The sequence below is a fragment of the Polistes canadensis genome, unplaced genomic scaffold (assembly GCF_001313835.1).
Source record: "Polistes canadensis isolate GaletaPanama2010 unplaced genomic scaffold, ASM131383v1 scaffold_54, whole genome shotgun sequence".
NCBI classification, from domain to species: Eukaryota; Metazoa; Arthropoda; class Insecta; order Hymenoptera; family Vespidae; genus Polistes; species Polistes canadensis.
The window spans coordinates 665,594-686,348 of record NW_014569601.1 but is presented as its reverse complement, the minus strand read 5'-3'; the positions used below and the strand labels follow the sequence as shown (position 1 = coordinate 686,348).

Genomic DNA, 20,755 nt, shown 5'->3' with positions numbered 1-20,755 from the left:
TCACCGTCAACGACGGACGATGCATTTTCCTTCATGAGAAATTCACGAACCTTCTAACCTACTCCGTTTGAAAGCATGCAAGCTCACTCCCGTGACCGTGCGCGGCCAGGCACCTCCTTAGATTACGATATAAGGAATGGTTAACCCGATGTGGCGGTGCACGCATTCGATAGTAAACTTTGTATGCATAATCCTTCCCTGTGCTACCTTTACTTTATACAGAGTTCAAAGGTCAGTTATTTTACACGTCCCCGAAACGTTAGAATAATGGACACGTATCGAGCTATTTATGAAGTTACAACAACCTATCTTTCCTTGCCAATAAATCGATCCAAAAAAATCTCTATGGTTCTAATTCTTTTACTGATAAATTTTTTCGGAAATATAATTAATCATTTATTTTTTAATTTTAAAAATGTTTTAATGTTAATAGATACAATACGACGGCATATATTCTATTATAAATTAGATTTTTTCAATATTTACTTTATTTCTTTTTCTTTTCTTTTCCTTTTTATTACTTTTTTTTTTCTATTTTGTAATATTAATGGACCATTTATGTTAGTTAAACCGTTCGCCAATAAAATCCTTCTAGCCGATATTTCCGTGAAATTTGTTTAATTCAACCGTGAGCCAGAGTCCACGATATTATCAATTGCGATAACGAGCCACCAACAGTAATCCATACGTATACCAGCCGGTTCTCTCTTTCTCTTTCTTTCTTTCTTTCTTTCTCTCTCTCTCTCTCTCTCTCTCTCTCCCTCTCTACATGCCCATCTGTTTCTCACATATTATATACACACACCAGAGTTATTCGCGTATGTATACGTAGGCATGGAGATTCATTGTGTTGCACCTTGATACTCCGTTATCTCCACGATTCTGGGTCAACTACAGAGAAGGAGAAAGCCAGTCACAGTGTTGGAAACGTGGTAGAAAGCAATGGATGCGAATATAGTATTATATATGTGTATAAAAGAGAGAAAGAGAAAAGGAACAAGGGATACAAAAGAGACAGAAAAAAAATATAAGAAAGAAGGAAACGAGAGATTTAGAGACAATAGTAGCTAGACGGAGAAAGTGAGAAGGATGAAAAACAATGATATATGAATATATATATATATATATATATATATATGTATATGTTCCGTAGGATGAAGAAAGATAGCAAACAAAGAAAAAGAAAAAAATATGAAAATTTCTAGTATTTTTACACATGTATACATGCGACGAGTCGACCGGAGTAAAATATAGAGGTAATATAAAGATTCGGTCAAATACAATTAGTATGTTATTATATTTTCAAATAATTAATAAACAGCAATCTTCATCCTTAATTGCATTACCGCATAAAAATAAACTTTGAGATTATTAAATTGATTCAACAATTTGTACGAAGAATCCTCGACTGTCTTCATTTGTAGGTTACAATAGTTTCAAATTTGCCACGTTAACCATCGACCACCTTGATCGTAAGTCGGTAATTTTTTATGCAAAAATATTTTACCTGCTAATTCAAATTATTCTTCACACTTACAGACATAAAAATAAATGATGAGTCGCCATGATGTTTAAAAATAATCAGACATTATAACGAACATGAATTTATGATGATGCCGTAATACTTTCCAACCAATGATATGCAGGAGTTTAAAATGTCGACCAATCGCAAACGATGTGTCTCATAACATATTTATCATCCATTCTTAGATACGTCGAAAAAATTAAAATGGTAAATTTTATGGAAATCCCTTATTCTCGACAAACATGAATTATAAAATAATGTAAAATCTTTAAAATTATTTATAGTATCAATGTGGAATAATTGATGATTAATAACATATGAAACTTATTTCCTTAAAAAATATGTCTCTTGTGTTACGATACCTCATAGGAACTTTCAACAAAACCTTTTCAATACTATACAGAATATGGTACATGCAATGGATAGCATAGCACGCGTTAAATAATAGGAAATTGAAAACTTTGGCAGCGATCCAAGCGTGCATCATTTTACACCGACATCTTGTAACATGGACTTGGTCGTCAGTGAGTTACAATACACGATGGTCATATGATATGGGCGCTAAAACGAATTAATTTACTTATTCCATCAATTTTATAAGTAATAAGAATTTTTTTAAATAACAAGAATAATATCGTCCAAATTATATTTATATATGATTATAATCATATAAAAGTTTTTTTAAATACATATTTCAAAAATCCAAAATACTTGTCATTTATTATAAATATAAAGTACTTAATACATGATATAAAAAAGTATTACTTCCTTAATTATATCTCTATATAGAACAATTTCTCATTGACATAATAATACAAATAACCAAAATAAAATGCATAAAAGTTCACAGTCGATCCAAAAGTATTAATTGATGAACTAACCTAACGCACGTATCACGAACCTAGCCTCTATCAAGAATAAATAATTTCCACGTGCACCGCTATGCGGCGCTACAAAGCATTATTATTATTGAACATATTTTCTCTTTAGAATTGTTATTATGTCGTAATAAATAAGTTTTATAAAATAAAATATTCACGTATTATTGTAATCCATCGAATTTAAAGCATATCCTTTAGTTCGTGTTTGAGGGTCATTGGAATATTGGATAAATTATATCAGGAATGGCGCCAATGCGTCGCCATTTTTATAAAACTTTAGCCAGTCCATAAATCGAGAAGGCTGTGAAGAGGAACAATTCTGATAAAGGTTACGTGGACGAGAGAAACTTGCACGAAAAACCAGCAAAACGAGTGAATAATGTGCTGGTCGTAAGTATAATTTTGTTCCGTGCTATCGCGAATCGATTTGGATAGTTTTTGGTCATGAAATGCAGGGCCTATGACATGGGACTTCCGTTTAATGAACAGGAACAGGAAGTTCCTCGCGACTGAGATGGCAAATTAAAAACATCCTGTATCGAAGGAAATTTCGAAAAATAAGCGTGCGATGCTTTTGTGATTTAGAAAAGGAGTAAAGTGATCGGGATAGCGGGTTTCTTTCGAATTAAGTTTCGTTTTTATTTTTACGACCTACTTTCAATTTCGGTGCTTCAAGGTCGAAGTACAATGACTGATACTTGGAAAATGGAACATTCAGAGCAGACCCTATTAATTTGGAAAAATTGGTGGCATTGTTTAAATATTATGGATAATTTGATTTTAGTGTGCATCAGAGAGAGGGGAATTGAGTTCGGTGTACAAACATGCAAGCTGAGAATATCTGTGTCAATGATATCGAAGGACTGGATGAAGACACTCTCATACCGGTAAGATTACTTCTCATGTCAGTTGCATTTATAGTTAGAGAATTTAAACAATTTATAAATGTAAACTAGATTTGATCTTAATGGTTCGATGTAAAATCTATGCAAGAAAATCAGTGTTTATGAAAGTCTTCGAATAACATTTGTCAGGTTGAAATTTTATCATGTGATGTCTCTCAACATTCACGTTCTCAAGAGGCCTTATCGATAGTAGAATTAGGAAAACAATTGTTACATAGTGCAAAACATGGAGACACAGGGAATGTCCATGAACTTATGTGTAAGGGAGCACCTTTCACAACAGACTGTGTATGTATATATCTTTTTACAAAATAATATTTTTCATTTATTATATATAAAAATACATTATTATTATGAATTTTATTTTTTAGCTTGGAACAAGTGCATTACATTTTGCAGCGAAATATAATCACACAGAAACCGCTGAAGTTTTACTCAGGGCAGGAATATCTCGAGATGCGAGAACCAAGGTGGACAGAACGCCACTGCATTTGGCTGCTTATGAAGGTCATCATCATATGGCACAATTATTGTTAAAATATGGTGCTGATGTTGACAGTAGAGACATGGTAAAAAGAAATAAATACAACTCTTTCAAATATAAATAATTTAATGTAATTAATAATTTCTTTAGCTTAAAATGACTCCTTTACACTGGGCAGTGGAAAAAGAGCATATAGAAGTAATGCATGTTTTGTTGGAATATGGTGCGGATAAAAATGCAAATAGTAAATTCGATAAAACTCCAATGAGCTTAGCTTTGGAGCATGGCAGATCTTATTTGATGGATATACTGCAGCAAGAACGAGAAATCATTGAAATACAAACTCAACAACAACATCAAGCTAGCTCGGCGGAATTAGAAGTAGCAACTCACAATTTAATTCAATTGGAAGCAGAAAAAGCAGCTAATGAAAAACAACAAAAATTAGAACTTTTGCAGCAACAATCACAATCAAAACGTAAAGGTACTCAAGGTAAGTAATAAATTTTCAAGAACTATTCTTATTTTCTTTATTTAATGAAGATCATTCAGTTCGAGGTAATAAAAAACCAAGAATGATTCTTCAACAAATTCATGTATCACCATCTACTGAAGTAGAAACTGAAAAACAAATGACAGATGCGGAAGAAATTATTAATACGAATAATATTAATATTAATAAAAAACGTAAAGATTTAACATTGAGTGGAGTCAAAAATCAATTCAGGTTATTAGAAGCACATGGAATTACAATGATTCCAATGGATGATGATGCATCCATAGTAGAGAATGCAATGGAAAGTGGAAGAACTGTTGTTCTTACAGGTATATTTGTTTTTAATTAAATAGAAATATTTCTCATCAAAGGATAAAATATTAATCCTTATAATATAAAAATGAATCACGAAATTGTTTCTTATTCTTAGAAGCTGGTAAGCTTGCCTTAAATTTAACCAGAGGTTCTCCGTTAAGTATGAAACGACTTCAAGTATCTCCAAGAAAAGGAAATTCAAGGAAAGTTATAGCTATAAGAGCAGATCAGATTTTAAATCAAAGCACACCTAGCCTTACATCCCGTAGTCCGAATATATTAAAAAGATCTTCCGTAGATAACAAAGGTGGAAAAATATTCATCTCCTCTCTTTCAAATGCTATGACGGTTCCAACGATAACGCAATCACAATATACAACAGCTTCAGAGGTATTTAAATTCATATTTTATGTGTATGCTTATGGATTCAAATATATCTTTAAACTTATTTGGTTTACAGAACAAAATAGTCACTTCACCTTCCAAAATAACAGAACCAATAATTTTACAACTGGATGACGACATAGAAGAAATTATAGAAGAAGATAATGTGGATAATAACGAGCCAGTAATGGACATAGCAGTGCTCAATAGACAGTTAGCAGAAGCCCGAAGGCAAGCCGCTGAATATCGCAAACAATTACAAAAAAAGGAAGAAGAAGCGGAAATATATAAACAACAACTTAAAAATATCACATCTCAAAGAAAATTAAAATAATTTTAAATAAATAAATTTTCTTAACATATGGTTTCATATTACAATAAGCGTAAGCATTTTTTTTTTTTTTCTTGCAAAATCTTAATCGATAAAGTTTATAATATTGCTCAATTTGTTTATATTTGAACTTATATAAATAACTGATAACTTTGCAAATCTTACTATTTACTCACATATTATCTCTTATATATCATCAATTCATAACTCTGACGCATAAACCAATATTAATTTAATAAATGCATACTTTTGAAAAGTGCATTAACAATAATTAATGATGATAAATTGCAAATGAAAATAATTGATTAAAAAAAGAACATGGATAAACATGTTAACATAGAAGTGCTTTCTACATTATGTCTCCTCTAATTGTAATTTTAAAATCCTAATCTTTTAAATATAACAAAAATATCAATTTACAATATTTTCCTATATATTTGCCTTAGCATATAAAATACAAGAAAAAATATTTATTTATTCCTTTTCTATCTATACAATAATAATCATTTATGAATAGCATTTTCTAATATATAAAGATACAGATCTATTTATAAATATATTGGTACAAATGAATTGGATGCAAATTATAGTTTAATATAATAGATAAATCATGCATATGTACAGCAGGGTACTTGTAAATCCGTTAAAGATAACTGCATAAAAAGTTTTTTTAGATTTGTACCATTTTACATTAAGAGTACAAAATGTAGAAGGCAAATTGTTCAAGATTTTTCATGAGTGTAACATAAAATAAGTAAATAAATTCATATTAACAAAAACACATTATCATTTTACATACTATACTAATTTAATAAAGATAGTTGCATTCCAAATACTTTCTCACAACAACATTCATATATTTGTACTAAAAGTGAACTTCGTTTATTGTTATAAAAATGTAAAAAAGAAAATTTTGGATATTTAAACAGAAGGATTGGTGCTAATGTAAACGAAATGAGTTTTTAAGGCATTAGATGTCCTTATCAAATTCTATTTGAAATAGAATATTTTACTCAGGTATACATATATTATGAAAGCAAGGAAAACACCAAATATCGACGTAACGAAGCATCGTGGAATGCAACAAATTATACAGATATAAGAAATATAACAATTTTTTCAAATAATATATATTGTAAATATACGACTTTATACACATAAATCAATAAAAATTGTTATTTACGACTGGTTATCCTTATTAAAAGAAAAAAAAAGTACAATTTGTACTTTTACGAATCGATAGAAAAAAAATAAAAACAAGTAATTCAAATATCCATTTCCATGTAATTTAAAGTTTTCAATTTAAATTTTCCCGATAGCAGGCAGCACCGTACTATTGGTTGCTTTTAAACGTGAATGATAAGTCACCCCTACTTTAAAAGTTGAATAATTAAAAAAACGTTCATTGATATTTTCGAAATATTATTTATTAAGTGAAATGGAAGAAATTTATACGATAAGAAAATGCGCAATTGTTTTTCATTCTCAATGTATAATTTTTCTTCCTCTCTGTCTCTCTCTCTTATCGAGTATTCCTTAATGACACATATATAGACAAAACAGCATGCGTAGCAGCAATCGATCGGCGTAGTAGCACAATCTCTGAGCGCTACAGGACGTCCAAGTTTCGTAAAGCCTTGTCGCTCGATACAGCAGCGCCATACTTGTCGAGCGAATACTTTTCTCTCTCTCTCTCTAAAGGACATATAAATAGTATATTTCATATTCTGTAATATTACTAAGAATAAAATGATTTTAAATATAGTATCTTTAATAATATTCAAAATAAAGATTCTATCGGAAAGAAAACAAATGGAAAACTTTTAATTTAACTCGACGGCTCTATAGTTTCATAATCTTCCACCAATCGATCCGGAATCGTGCGCTGGCAACACCTTTCCCTCTTCCTCTACATTGAAAAAAAGCCGACCACCACTCGACGCCTCCCCCTCCAGAACTTATATCCAACTAACAATAAGCAGCTACGTCATTGAAATGAGGCGTCGTTACTAGAGAGCCTTGAAAATTTCCTACCTAATATCACTCGCTTTTCTTCCGCAAATGTAATTTTTCGCACTCACCTCCAACTATTCTTTCTTTCTCTCTCTCTCTCTCTCTCTCTCTCTCACTATCTTTTTTTTCTAATTTTTCTTTTTCTTTTTCTATCCATAAAAATAGCTATACATATCAATCTTTTAATCTTTCGATGACGCTTGAAAAAAGAGAGAAAATGAGAAGATGAATAGAGGATGAGGAATGGGAAAGAGAGAGAGAGAGAAAAAAAGAGAATAGATAGACAGAGGTATATACGTGCATAAGAGAGAAAAGGGCGTAACGCGTCCGTCCATACAATAAGAAGGTTACATACGTATATATGTATGTATGTTGTATGTGTGTATGTATGTATGTATTACATAGAAGCAAGTAGTGGGGCAAGGGGATGGTGCTGCCTATCGTAAAACGCGGCAAAAACGAAAGCTAAATGTAATAAGTTGAGAACCGTTGGTACGAGGCTCTAGAAAATTCGTTTGGTTCGTATGTGAGAGTAGAGATGAAAATGCGAAACATCATTGTGTTGATTCGAGGAAAATATAATATAGAAAGATCGTTCGTAACGATCAATGTTTAATACGCCTCAATCGATATTATAGATGCTAGAAAATCCAAAATAAAGGATGAGAGGGAATGAGAGTAAAGATCGAACGTACGATCGAACGGTTCGATCATAAGCTTAGAGTTCGATAGAAAGAAATGTCGCCATTTGAGAACCCCTTTTCCTTCGTAACGTTTCGTAGGCCCGGAGAGTTGCCGAGGAGGAGGTGGAGGTGGAGACGGTGATGTCCAATGAGACTCGTTGTGAAGAAAGAGAACGCGTTTATCATCAGCAACGTTGTCTTCGTCGTCTACGCCGTCCTCGTCGTCCTCGTCGTCCTCGTCGTTGTATCGTCGTCGTCGTCGTCGACGAAGTCGAGTTTATAGTTATTGTTATTGTTGACGATTGTGCCGCCGTTGTCTTGCGCCGCCACATCTCTGCACGTCGTAGAAGTTGCGCGCTAACGATCGTCTTCGTGTTTCCTCTAAGGCGAGGCACGAGAGAGCAGCGAACGAGGCTAGAGAGTGGTGCCAAACACATGAGGAAAGCAATCGCTGTGTGTTACGTGCGCGACGTCGTTACAATCGTATGCTGCGTGCGCATTCTTCCCTGTTAGACAGAGACGTAAATACAGGAGGTGAGAGAAAGAGAAAGAGAGAAAGAAAGAATAGTTCGCGGGTGCGAAATCCGACAACGGATCTCAGTGTGCGTTCGTCTTGCGTGCGTCGTCTATACGTGCGTGCGTCGGTGTACAAGGAGACTTGTGATATGTGAAAAGTGCGTGGAAGAAGGCGGACGAGGCGTGTGAGAGCGCCTTTGCTTTCCTTCTTTCTTGAACAAGGCCCTAAAAAAGAGAAGAAAAATAATAAGAAGATTGCAGACGAAATATAAAATTGGATATTCTGTGCGTGTGTGTCGTCTCTTCTATGCTTCTCCGGTGTTGTGCTTTATCGTCATCAGTGGGGCGCGAATAACGGCGGAAAAGGTGAAAAGTAAAGTGTGAAGAGAAGAGAATTGTTCGAACGTCGTTGTCGTCGTCGTTGTTGCGTTGTGTCGTTGTCGCCGCTGCCATCGACATTATCATTGGTGTTATGTTGTGTTGATCGAACGAACAAACAAACGAAAAGGTGGAAAAGGACGGGAAGAGACAAGAGAGAGAAGGAACGAAAAAGCGGGAAGCGAGATTCTCGGTGTGTGCATCGACGCTTCTCGCTCTGTCTACCGGCGGCTCTCTCGTGAGTTGTTCTCTCTCTCTCTCCCCCTTTCTCCCTCTTTCTCTCTATTCAACCCCCTCTCTTTCTTTGACTTTCTTCGAGGATTTCGCGCGAGGACGCGCACGAGAGAAAGAGAGGGAAATAGAAGAAGAAAACGGCGAAGAACCGAAAATGCGATACGAGAGTGGTGAGGCCGCCTAGCGTAGTAGCGTATCGGCCCTAGCACGGCTACGGGCCCCTCTGCGAAGAGAGTTTTAGCTGTGGAAAAATGGCGGCCGATAACGAAGCCTCTTGCGCGAGTGACCCAAATTTTGCCGTGATCTGCTCCTTCCTCGAATGTTTCGGCAAATCCTGTGGCATAGTCTATCCAGACATAGCAAGGTTGCAAGAGATGATTGAAAATACACAGGAAGGTAAGTCGAATTAATGTTTATGTGTGTATATGTATTTCTTATATCTTACCACCGCGTTCGTTCGTTCATTCGTTCGTCGTTCGTAGTACGCGTACGTATATATGGGCGCGCGCGCATCAACACACGCGCGCGCGCTCATTTATGCTACTACTGCTGCTGCTCTTTACGTCTCTTTTTGTGTATATGCTTGTCACATGTATGTATGTGTTCTGCTATATACCAGCGCGCTCGCGCATGGTTCATGTAAGAGAACGAATGAACAAGAGTGAGTGAGAGAGAGAGAGAGAGACAAAACGAATGCTCTCTGCACGAGTGTGATGACAAAGAGGGTTGGAGAGGAAGCGGCAGGGAATAACCGACCCGCCCCCGCCAGACGAAAAGTCTCGCGCGAACTCTCCACAAAAGTTTTGTTTTCTTTTTTCACGATTCTCTTTCTTGCCGATGTTAGTAGCGCGACTTAAACTCTTTGTAAGGACGTAGATGGATGCTAGTTCGAAAATTACCTTTCATGCATTTACCTATTCGCTTCTACTACATCCATATACTTCCATTCGTATGTATTTCTATGTATTATTTGTACATACCTACGACATATGTGTTATGTACATATGTGCGTGCGCAATACACACGACCTCCCTATGTTTTCATCCCTTTCCACAGGGACTACAAGGTCTGTGGCTAATCTTTACTATATTGCGAATCTACGGATCTATTTTTTTCTTTATTCCTTCATTTTCCCCCTGCCCACTCTTTTTCTCTCTTCTTTTTGCCTCTTTTTTTTTTCTTTCATTCCATTTGTAACGTTGGGTGAATCTCTCCGAAGAAAGCACGCACTTCGTGTTCTTCGTTGTTCTTTTTTTACTCCAGCCAACAATGTCTCTTTCTCTCTTACATGGATGGTGTAAAAAAAGACTGCCAATTTGACAGATAAACCCCACCGAGTCGTTCCGTCGTGTGTTGTTGTTTTGCCCCGTGCTGCCACCTCCCTTCTTTCTTGTCAATCGTGGTTACACGTGATTACGAATTATGGATGTATTTCAGTCTGCTCATAGTAGGCATGATATATTTTGACGTTTCAATCGTAAATCTTTTAACTCTTTGATTTTTTATTGTTGGCTTTATGAGAGACACTTCTCTAAATGCAATTTTGCACATTTATTAAATTTCTTTATTTCTTTGAATAACGTAGTAGTTTTAAATATAACATTAAATTTATTTCCTTTATATATAAAGATATTACTTTTTATTTTTAATGTATTTATGATTTTGCTGTGTTTGATCTTCAGGATTTTCTTTGATTCTTTTTATACATGCATCATATTGTTATTAGAATTGTATCAGTTTATCATATCGATATTATCTTTCTTTCAGTATCTCAACAATTAGTAGATTTACATATAAAATTGCTAAGAAAAACACGTAAGACAGTCTCTCCTGAAAAGTGGGAGCGAGCATTGGTCAAATTTTGTCATACGTATTCTAATCAGGATGGGTGGGAACTTGAACGTTTTGGTTACAAAAAAGCACGTATTGCTGTTAAATTACGTCTACTTAAGGTACATTAATATTTTCTTCTTATATATCGTTACTGTTATTTGTGGTATTTATTTGTATACGAATAGTTATGCTAATGCTACAATCATTATCTTAGGTACTCTTGGAAACTCAGTTTGATTTGAATCAAAAATTTAAAAATGAAGTAAATAAACTTGCAGCCGATGAGCTACGTGTGGAACCATTAGGGAAGGATAAAACTGGATTAGCCTATTGGTGTCAATTCGATGAGGAATGTAATATTAGAGTATACAGGGAGGATTTAGATGAAGAAAATTGGGAACTAGTAGCTAAGTAAGTTTTGTTTATATAATGTTTTTAACTGCTGTTGTTGTAAACTAATATAAATATTTTCTAATATTAGAGATCGGGAAGGTGTTGCTAATTTAATAAATTCTCTATCGAATGGTGAAGCTGAATCGATACCTATTAATGAAGATAGTAATAGTATAGAAATATCTGAGAAACCTATTATAGACACTGGCCAAATAACTACATCGCCCAGTTTGGAAGAAAATGAAGTTATACAAGAAAATGGCACTCATAATGGTAATTTAGAAGATAAAGACGAACAAAAAGATGCACTTGAAAATGTTGATGATCACGAAAAAAATGGTATTATCGCTAATCAAGATAATGCAGACATTGAAAATGATGAGGAAGAAATAGATGAGGAGGACGAGGAAGAGGAAGAAGATGATGAAGAGGAGGAGGAGGAGGAAGAGGAGGAAGAGGAGGAGGAGGAGGATGAAGAAGAAGAAGAAGAAGACGAAGAAGATGAAGAAGATGAAGGTGTAACTAATGATGAAAGTTCCAAACAAAATACAGAAGAAGATGATTCCTTAGAGGTAGCACAAGGTCAAGTTACAGAATCAAATATACAACTTACAAGTACTGTAAAAGTGACCAATGGAAGTGCCCATATACCAATTGAGAAAATAATTGCAAAGAAAACCTTATCAGAAGAAGCTATTGTATCTCATACATCTGATACTAAGCCTCTGGAAATTGTTAAATCTGAAAATTTAACAAAATCAAATATCAATAAAATTACTAATGAAGAATTAGTACCTTTGAAATCAATAGAAACACCTGTGATCACTTCTCCTCTTAAACTTGTAAATATTGCAGATTTGAAACAAATACAGGAAGAAAAGAACCCAAATCATATATTGCCTATTAGTACCCCAATAAATATATCTAAAAAACATAATACTATGGAGGAAACAACAGAATCTGTAATGAAATCTTTAGAAAAGTTATCTGGTAAAAATAGTCTTTCTTTTGCACCTACAGATATTACATCTGGACATAGTAAATTGTCTGTTAAACCAATAGATCAATTAGCTGCCAATCTTGTAAGAATACAAGCTGAAAAACTTGAAAAACCTAGTGGAGCAAAGTCACTAGAAAAAATAGCTGAGAATCTGGCAAGATCTGGGGGTATACTTAATTCAACAATCAATGGAGATGATGACAGGTTACCACAAGATTTTTGTCCAAGAAGTCAACCTGAAAAACCTGCTATACTTCGAGGACATAGAGGCATGGACTTATCTACGTCACCTCGTGGTTGGGAAAGTGTAAATGAACAAAGTATTCCTGTGGATTTTTCGGGAAGTAATCTTTCTAGTCGAAAATTCACAAAAAGTATGGATTTATCTACACCTGGATATAGATCTCAAAATTTTCAACATAGAGAAATGGATTTAAGCACTAAAAAATCAAGTAAATCAGATGTCCAAAATCTATCCTATGATTCTAGAGCAGTAATGATGCGTAATCATGCTATGGTAGCAGACTTAAGTAAACGACAGATGCCATTTACAGCTTATGAAATGTCTGCTGCTGCATATCACACCAATCCCAGATTACCTCCTAAAGAAGAGCATAGATTACCAAGTTATGCATTGCTTCCCGATCCAAGTAAAATAACTGCTTTAAGAATGGGTCCAACTTCTTTAAAAAGGCCATTAGAAGGGGATGATGCGCAGTCTGATATTTTAAAAAGAATAAGGCCAGATGTAATACCTATTAGAGGATCCATTGATAAAAGAACAATAATCAATAATAGTTGGAGAGAAGATATAGGTGAAGCGATTGAAGAGCCACTAATGATGGTTCAAGGTGAAGGATCCGGTAGTGATTGTGATGCTGTTAATCCTGAAATTGGTGAACCTATAGAAGAACCTGTTATGGTTTTCTATGGTGAAGGTTCTGGAGTTGAATGTGACACAGGTAATCCTGGTGATGATGCATCAACCGATAATAAGGAAAGCAGTCAGTCAAAAAGTGAAGCTGACTCGGCGACTGCAAGTTTATCCTCCAGTGAAATCTTAAATGAAGAAAATTTAATAAAGGAAGTTTCAACTGCTTCGATGGAGACAAGTAAAAATCCCGTAAGGTTTAATAGGAATTATTCCCAATCTAATGTCGATGTTAATGAAAGCCAAATAGTAGGCTCTACACAAGAAAAACCAAAATTTAAACCAACTCTGGGTGTTCAAATAATTCCCAAAAGTACAAGTGGTTCTATTAAACGGTTATCGAGGTGGGATGTAGGTAAACCTGCAGAGAAAACGGAATGTGACAGCAGTATCATATCAAATGAAGAAGACATATCACAAAAGGAGCAGTATTTTCCCAAAGAAGGCACTAGTAATCAGAAATGTAGCAATACAGATGAAAGCACTTTACAAACAAGCGAAGATTTATCTTTGTCAAAAGCTGGCTTTGAATGTCTTTCTAGCACTGATAATTTAAATGAAAAAATGAATGCAAATTCTTCCAATGAAGTTAGTACGCTAGATCAAAATAGTATAGAATCTAACATTACTGATACAGATGCAATTGATAGCAATTCCAAAAAATCTAAAGAAAATTCAAAATTATTGGAAACTATACAATGTGATTCCTCTATATCTTCATGCCAAGCAGATACTTCAGAAATTTCAGAATCTAGTACAAACGCTATACTTGTACCCTACTCTTTAAGCAGTGAAAAAGTCTCTACAAATGTTTCAGATTCATGTAACATAGTTACACAAAATTCAGAATTTTTACACAAAATCGATAACGAGTGTAAGCCAAAATCTGCATCACCACCAAGATTTTTTTTTGGACCAAATTGCATTTCATATACTTCAAAGTCCACAGATCTAGAAACTCAATCGGATCAAATTGTCACTACATCAATTCAATGTAAATCTGACACGCTACAATATGAATGTGTTTCTTCTTCTAAACCTTCAGAAGATACACTGCTGTCATATAAATCAGAAGAATTTGATGTTACTCAAACAAATAATAATTCATTAAAAGCTAGCTCATTTGATTCTCATAATATATATTGTACAAATGACAAGAGAGAAAAACTTGAGAGTTCAAGTCATGCATGGAATTCAAATGAAGGAAGTGTCAGTAATGCTATTGATGTATCAAAAACAACACAAATAGATGATTTACAATCTAATACTGTACAAGAATCAGAGGAAACTACTGTAAAATTTAACAAATCTGAATCCACAGACGTTGTTTCACAATCTTTTATTGCTAATAATGTAAATGTAACATTAAATACAGCAGAATCATTAACGAATAGTTCAGATCTTCAGCATAAAAAGAACATAGTGATTGATAATGATATGAAGACCGAGCATGTGACACAATACAATGAAAACACTACAACTGATGATCAATCGAGATTTATGGATAATAGATCTTATCAATCAACAAATGCTGAAAAGGATGCCAACCTTAATATATCAGATGATATACAAGAAACTGTAGAATCACCTAGTACTTACTCTGAGAATGAAGCTGAATATAAATCTTTGAAAAAAGAAGAAACTTCTCATGAGATTATAGAAAAAACAGAATCTGATCCTACAACAAATACGTGTATGTCACCTTGTAATAAAGATCAGGATCAAGATGTGCAAATGGAAACTAAAAATGTACAAGAATGTGCAGTTGAAGATAATGCTAATATGTTAGAATCTACAGATTTAATTTCATCTCCAAATTTCCAAGAAGTACACAGTTCTGCTGGAGTGCAAGAGATAGATAATATTTCTGATGAGTTTCAAGCTCTTAAAAAAGATGAAGTAGATTTAAGCAGAGAAAGTTATGATAAACACAGTGATAAAAATGATAACCTATCTGAATTTGATATACAAGAAGAGCAATCAATGGATACTGATACTGAAAAAATGAAAGGACAAATTAGTTCAGATGCTGATTCAATGTCAGTCAATTATGATAAAAATAGTGAAAGAAATGATACATTGTCAGATTTAGGAGTACAAGATGAAGGTTCAGGAGATTCAGAAGAAATTAAAGAGAAACAATTAATTAATTCTTTTATCAAAACAAACTCATCTGAGGATATTCCAGAATCTGATCTCGTTGATAATGCAACTGTTAGCAGTTCTGCGTGTATGCAAGAATATAATAAAGAATCATTTGCTTCTGTTATAAGTAGTTCAAATGATGGATCCGTTAAAAATATATTTTTACAAGACAATAGCAACATACCAGTAGTATCCCAACAAATTGATAATCCATTCTCCGCTAAAACAAGTAACAGTGCATTTAACGTACTAGCACCAATAGCATCTAATATTTCTATTATAAAATCTGCAGAAATTAGCAATATGCCATCATTAAAAGAAAATTATTCATCTAGTATTGATCAAAGTGTGAATGAGTATGCTGATGATGTATCAGAAAATCCAAGTTCTTGTATAGATCAAGATTCAAATGAAGATATGATAATTGATGATAGAATGTCAGAATCTAATGAGTCCTCAAAGGAGGTAGAAGAAACTCCACCTAATGGTGAAAAATTAGTAATACCATCCGATAGTGATAAATCAACAGTTAGCAATGATAATTTGTTGAATGATCAAAATATAAGAAAAGAAGATAATTTTTGTATGCCAAATGATTTACCTCTTATCACAGAAAATCAGAAAAATGCACTAGATATTTCTACAAGTAACAAGGAAAGTAATTCCCCTATTACTGCAGAAATTTTTGTTGAACAAAAAGATTCAAATAATAAAATAAAGGATAAAGAAAGTGATAATGTACAAATAATTGAAACATATACAGAGAAATCTGAAACGGCCATAATTAATAGTAGTTATGAAGATACAGATATAAAACTAAAAGAAGATATGAATAATACTGAAAAACAAATTGTTGTACAAAATGAAATAAGTTTAATCTCAAATGAATCTGAAAAGAGTTCAGTTAATAAGCAATCTTTAGTTGCAAATTATGATAGTAATGATTCTAATGATGATGGCAGTGACGATGTTTTTGAAGCAGACACGTTAGAGGATTATGAATCTACAGATATTCCTAATTGTTCCGTAGAAGAACATACAGTAAATGATAATAAAATAACAGAAAACACAAACATTGAACGAGAATGTACAGATGACAAAAAATATATATTACTTGACGATTCACAGCAATTTGTACACGATAAAGAAGAGTTAGAATCAAACTTACAAATTGCAACTGACAAGGTTTTTGCTAAAAACGAGATAGAAAATAAAAAGGAAACATGTAATGTTAATTCAGATGAAGTAATTAATATTTCCAACAACAAAAATATTGAAGTAAGTTACGAGTGTGATGATAATAAATGCAGTGACATAAGCAAAAATGAACAAACAATCAATGAGTCAAGTACAGATGAATACAGGAAGGATACAGTATTACATAATACATCTCCTCTTGATAGTTTAAGCAAAGTAAATAATACTGCAACTATTCTAACAGCATCATCAGATCATTCTAACTTACAAACATTTGTAAATGAAAAAACTGAAGCAGAGTTTCAAATTACTTCTAATCAAATTGTCAAAGAATATATAAACAATACTGCGAATAATAAAAGCGTCTTAAGTGAAACCACAATAATAAAATTACAAAATGAAAGTAAGCCTTCTATTATTCAATCAGTGCAAGATATAGATAACTCTGTGTTTGAAAAGTTAGATAGTAACAAAAATACAGACAATACAGAAAATACTGCTAATTTAATACAAGTTCAAAAAAATAGTGGATCAGGTGACATCAATGATCAACCAACAAATATATTAGATAATACTGTAAGTGTTATGGGTCAACAAATTATAGAAAAAGTAAACGATAAAGATAACGCTACTAAAAGCAAAGAGATGACATTGCAGGTTACAGAAGTATTACTAAAATCGCAACAATATCAGGGATTAAAAACTGACTATCTTGAAAATGAAAGTGAACAAAAAAAATTTGAAACAAAAGAATGTAACTACATTGATAATTCTGTAAATGAATTTACTGTGGCTGAAACATGTAATCAGTCTGTACCAAATACCTCTATAATTAAATTAGACAATGATATACAACAAGCATCACAAAGTTTTGAAACTCATTCATTAGTACAGTTAAAAGACAGTAATATTTCTGATAATATCAATCATACAAATTTCATTGCTAATAAGCCAACTGTCTCTTACGATATAAGTGATGATAAAAGTAAACAGACTGATTTTATTAATATTTCCAATACAAATAAGGATAATATTTATACAAAATCTGTACTCAATATACAAAATACCATAACAGCCTGCACTGTACAGGAACCAATATTTGAAAAGAAAGAAGAAATATTAGGAATTTTAAGAAATGATGTTAAGAAAGAAGGCAATAATAAAAGAACAAGTGATATTTCAGAAGTTGAAGATGTTCCACCCTTAAAATCCAAACCACCTTATATAAAACCTTTTGTAGAAACTTTATCTACCGATATAAAATATAATTCACAATCGGAAACAAAGATGGAAACGGTAATAGAAAAGAAGGAATTAAAACTTGAAAGCAACATACTGAATAAAGTAAATGAATCATTAATAATACCACCTATTATAGATCCATACAATGCAGCTGTAAGCAATATTGAAGCTGAAGATAAGTTTAAAAAGGATTCTTTATCAAAAGATAATTTAGACGTAAAGAATAAAAAGGATCTTTCAGAAATTAAAAATGTTGAAGTAAAACCAGTTACAGTATCATCAGATGATTCTATGGGAGGTGATCATGAAGATGTGTTTGATGCACCATCAGAAGAGCCTGATCCACTAGCGTGTACCGAAGATGATACATTAAAAGGTTTAAATATAAACATTGGTGAAGATAATAGTAATGCAAAAATAGCTATTCGTGTTAGATCAGTTTCTGAACTAGTCTACGAAGGTTGGAAAATGGATGATACAGAAATTCCAAAAGTTTCACGTAAACGACGTAATAGTGCACAAGATTCGAATGTCGAAGATTTAGGAGAAAAACAAGAGGAGGAAGAAGAAATGATGGGTGGTAAAAGAATAAAATTACGAGCGAAACGTATACCAGATAAACAATTGCGTAAATCCGTCGAAGAGAGTCGCATTGTAACAATAAGTTCAGAGGATGAAGCTGTGAAATGTAAAATAGCAGAAGATAATAAAGATTGCAATGATGATGATGTTAGGATTACGCGTTCTATTCCAATGGGACGTAAAAATAGGGGACGTCCAAGAGGAAGGAGACGACGTTGCAGAGGCGGTGGACGTTCACGTCCAAAGCATTCGGGAGGAGTTAATGTAAACCAAACAACTGAGGAATCTCCTAACATACATCTTGAGGGAACACCTACCAATGCTTCTTCATTAGAGACAACACCATCTTCATCTCAGAAAAAGAGAAAGAAAAGTAAGTTCATGAATACTCTCAATTAAAAATAATCTTTTAAATTATATTAACTATAACGTTTAAATTATATATTATTTTTTTTACAAGATAAGTAATATTAAAGATATAAAAATAATATTTGTATAGAAAACTATACTATTCGAAAATATAATCGCGCGCGTAAGTATGTAAATAAAATTAAAACAATTATTAATATAATATAATTAATTAATTAAGGAGAAATAAATATTTATATTAACATTTTACTTAATTACTTACAGGAAAAATGGTATTAGGTTTAGAAATAGGAAGGGATATTGCACCTGAACAACAAGAAGGTGCATTACAAGGTGAAACACCTGTTAGGCAATCAAGAAGAATTGCCCAATTGAAGATTAAAGAGGCAGCAGATAGGAGAAGAATTGAGGAAGAAACACTAACTGATGTGAAAGAGAAAAAAGATACTACAGATAAGAAAAAGCGAAGGAAACAAAAAGTATGTTTAATAATAAAATAGATATAAATAATGAAAAAGCGTTCACTCAATTACTTATTTTGTCATTATTGTAAACTATATATGTATTTTACAGAACGAAAGTGAAGAAGAAGTTACGATGAAGGAAATCGATAAGGATATAAAATCCAATCGAAAACGAAAAAAGCGAAAAAAGAAGAAAATGCTTGCAAAATTTAACGAGTCTAATCCATGGCAAAGTTCATCTGGTTCTAGTACTGATAATGATATTGATAATGAAGATGAAGAGGAGGAGGAAGAAATAGAAACTGAAGGATCTTTACTTTTCAAAAGTGATCACGAATTTTCACCCGAAAGTGACCTTGAGAAGGATCAGGAATCTGAACCATTAAGAAGAGCTAGAACTGCTCAGAAAGGTATTAGTTAAAATAAAAATAGAGTTTAAATTCTTGTAAATAGAAAATAGAATCTAAAAAATGATCTTGCAATTTTTAAATCGAAATGAAATACTTTTAATTATAAATTATGTAAATATTTATGTTTTCGTAGCTCAAAGTGATGTTGAAGAAGCAGATGATGAATATGCTTGTCAAAAATGTGGCAAGGCTGATCATCCCGAATGGATTCTTTTATGTGATTCTTGTGATAAAGGATGGCATTGCTCTTGTTTGAGGCCTGCACTCATGTTAATCCCAGAAGGTGATTGGTTCTGTCCACCATGTCAACATGTAAGTTATTTTTAATAGGACATTTACCTAGAAATAATTATATAAAATAATATTAATTTTGTCATATTAATTAACAGAATATATTAGTATCTAAATTACGTGAAAGTTTAAAGACATATGATCAATTGTCGAAACGTCATGAAAATGAAGTATTACGAAAAAAAAGGTTGGCCTTTGTTGGTATAAGTTTAGATAATGTCTTACAAAAGAATGAGACACAACGCCTTCAAAAGGATTTAAAAGAGTCAAGCCAAGAATCTGAAAATGGTAAATTTAGTAAGATATTTTTGTATTTATGAAACATTTACAATACATTAAATTAATTTTATTTTTTATTTCTATTCTATTTAAAGAGTCTTCATCCGAACAATCATCATCTGCTTCAAGTTCGGAAACATCAAGCAGCGAAGAAAGTGAACCGGTGTATCAATTACGAGAAAGACGTTGCGCAAATACTTACAAATTCAACGAATATGATGATATGATTAATGCTGCAATTCAAGATGAAGTAGAAGCTGTTCAAGGTGCTGGTAATCAAGGAAGAGGTAAAGACATTGCGACAATAGTTAATGCTGAAAAAGAAGAAGCACAGGTTAGTAAATTAAAGCAGACAAATATTTTATTTAATATATAAGTCTCAAAGGGAATTATAGACGGTTAATAAATCTAATGAACAATTTATTTTGAACTAGTTGTACGTTTCGTCCCTTACTGGGGACTTCATCAGCAACT

The 20,755-nt window shown here is 33.0% G+C and overlaps 2 protein-coding genes and 1 long non-coding RNA gene across 6 annotated transcripts in view; all 3 read left to right on the top strand.

The window, feature by feature from the left end:
• Window positions 1-1,377: 1,377 nt before the first annotated feature.
• On the top strand, window positions 1,378-2,110 carry LOC106785641. Its single transcript, XR_001381551.1, has 3 exons — window positions 1,378-1,472; window positions 1,540-1,732; window positions 1,895-2,110. It is a non-coding gene; the product is annotated as an uncharacterized LOC106785641 (long non-coding RNA).
• A 378-nt stretch (window positions 2,111-2,488) lies between these two features.
• On the top strand, window positions 2,489-6,479 carry LOC106785666 (GA-binding protein subunit beta-1). Of its 3 annotated transcripts, none has more exons than XM_014746304.1 (8): window positions 2,489-2,796; window positions 3,191-3,293; window positions 3,441-3,599; window positions 3,683-3,880; window positions 3,946-4,288; window positions 4,339-4,620; window positions 4,722-4,996; window positions 5,067-6,479. In XM_014746304.1, the coding sequence occupies exons 2-8, from the start codon at window positions 3,231-3,233 to the stop codon at window positions 5,322-5,324; spliced, it is 1,578 nt and encodes a 525-aa protein (XP_014601790.1). In that variant the 5' UTR covers window positions 2,489-2,796; window positions 3,191-3,230; the 3' UTR covers window positions 5,325-6,479. The 3 variants fall into 3 exon arrangements, with proteins under 3 accessions (XP_014601790.1, XP_014601791.1, XP_014601792.1); XM_014746305.1 differs by having other exon boundaries at window positions 2,490-2,796; window positions 4,348-4,620; XM_014746306.1 differs by lacking the exons at window positions 2,489-2,796; window positions 3,191-3,293 and having other exon boundaries at window positions 3,448-3,599; window positions 3,683-3,818.
• Window positions 6,480-7,924: 1,445 nt separating this feature from the next.
• LOC106785643 overlaps window positions 7,925-20,755 on the top strand; it is a 21,703-nt gene continuing 8,872 nt past the window's right edge. For both annotated transcript variants that reach the window (XM_014746276.1, XM_014746275.1), the window contains exons 1-9: window positions 7,925-9,541; window positions 10,913-11,097; window positions 11,193-11,389; window positions 11,460-18,841; window positions 19,102-19,316; window positions 19,411-19,711; window positions 19,845-20,023; window positions 20,101-20,290; window positions 20,377-20,615. In XM_014746276.1, coding sequence (XP_014601762.1) covers window positions 9,397-9,541; window positions 10,913-11,097; window positions 11,193-11,389; window positions 11,460-18,841; window positions 19,102-19,316; window positions 19,411-19,711; window positions 19,845-20,023; window positions 20,101-20,290; window positions 20,377-20,615 — 9,033 coding nt within the window. In that variant the 5' untranslated portion in view covers window positions 7,925-9,396. The remainder of the gene's footprint in view (window positions 9,542-10,912; window positions 11,098-11,192; window positions 11,390-11,459; window positions 18,842-19,101; window positions 19,317-19,410; window positions 19,712-19,844; window positions 20,024-20,100; window positions 20,291-20,376; window positions 20,616-20,755) is intronic.

What these genes read in the sequence shown, in the direction of transcription:
- LOC106785666 (XM_014746304.1), top strand. Translation starts at nt 3,231, where the DNA reads ATGCAAGCTGAGAATATCTGTGTCAATGATATCGAAGGACTGGATGAA. An exon ending in AAAACGTAAAGGTACTCAAG is followed by an intron (nt 4,289 to 4,338) that starts GTAAGTAATAAA and finishes TATTTAATGAAG; the next exon opens with ATCATTCAGTTCGAGGTAAT. An exon ending in AAGAACTGTTGTTCTTACAG is followed by an intron (nt 4,621 to 4,721) that starts GTATATTTGTTT and finishes TCTTATTCTTAG; the next exon opens with AAGCTGGTAAGCTTGCCTTA.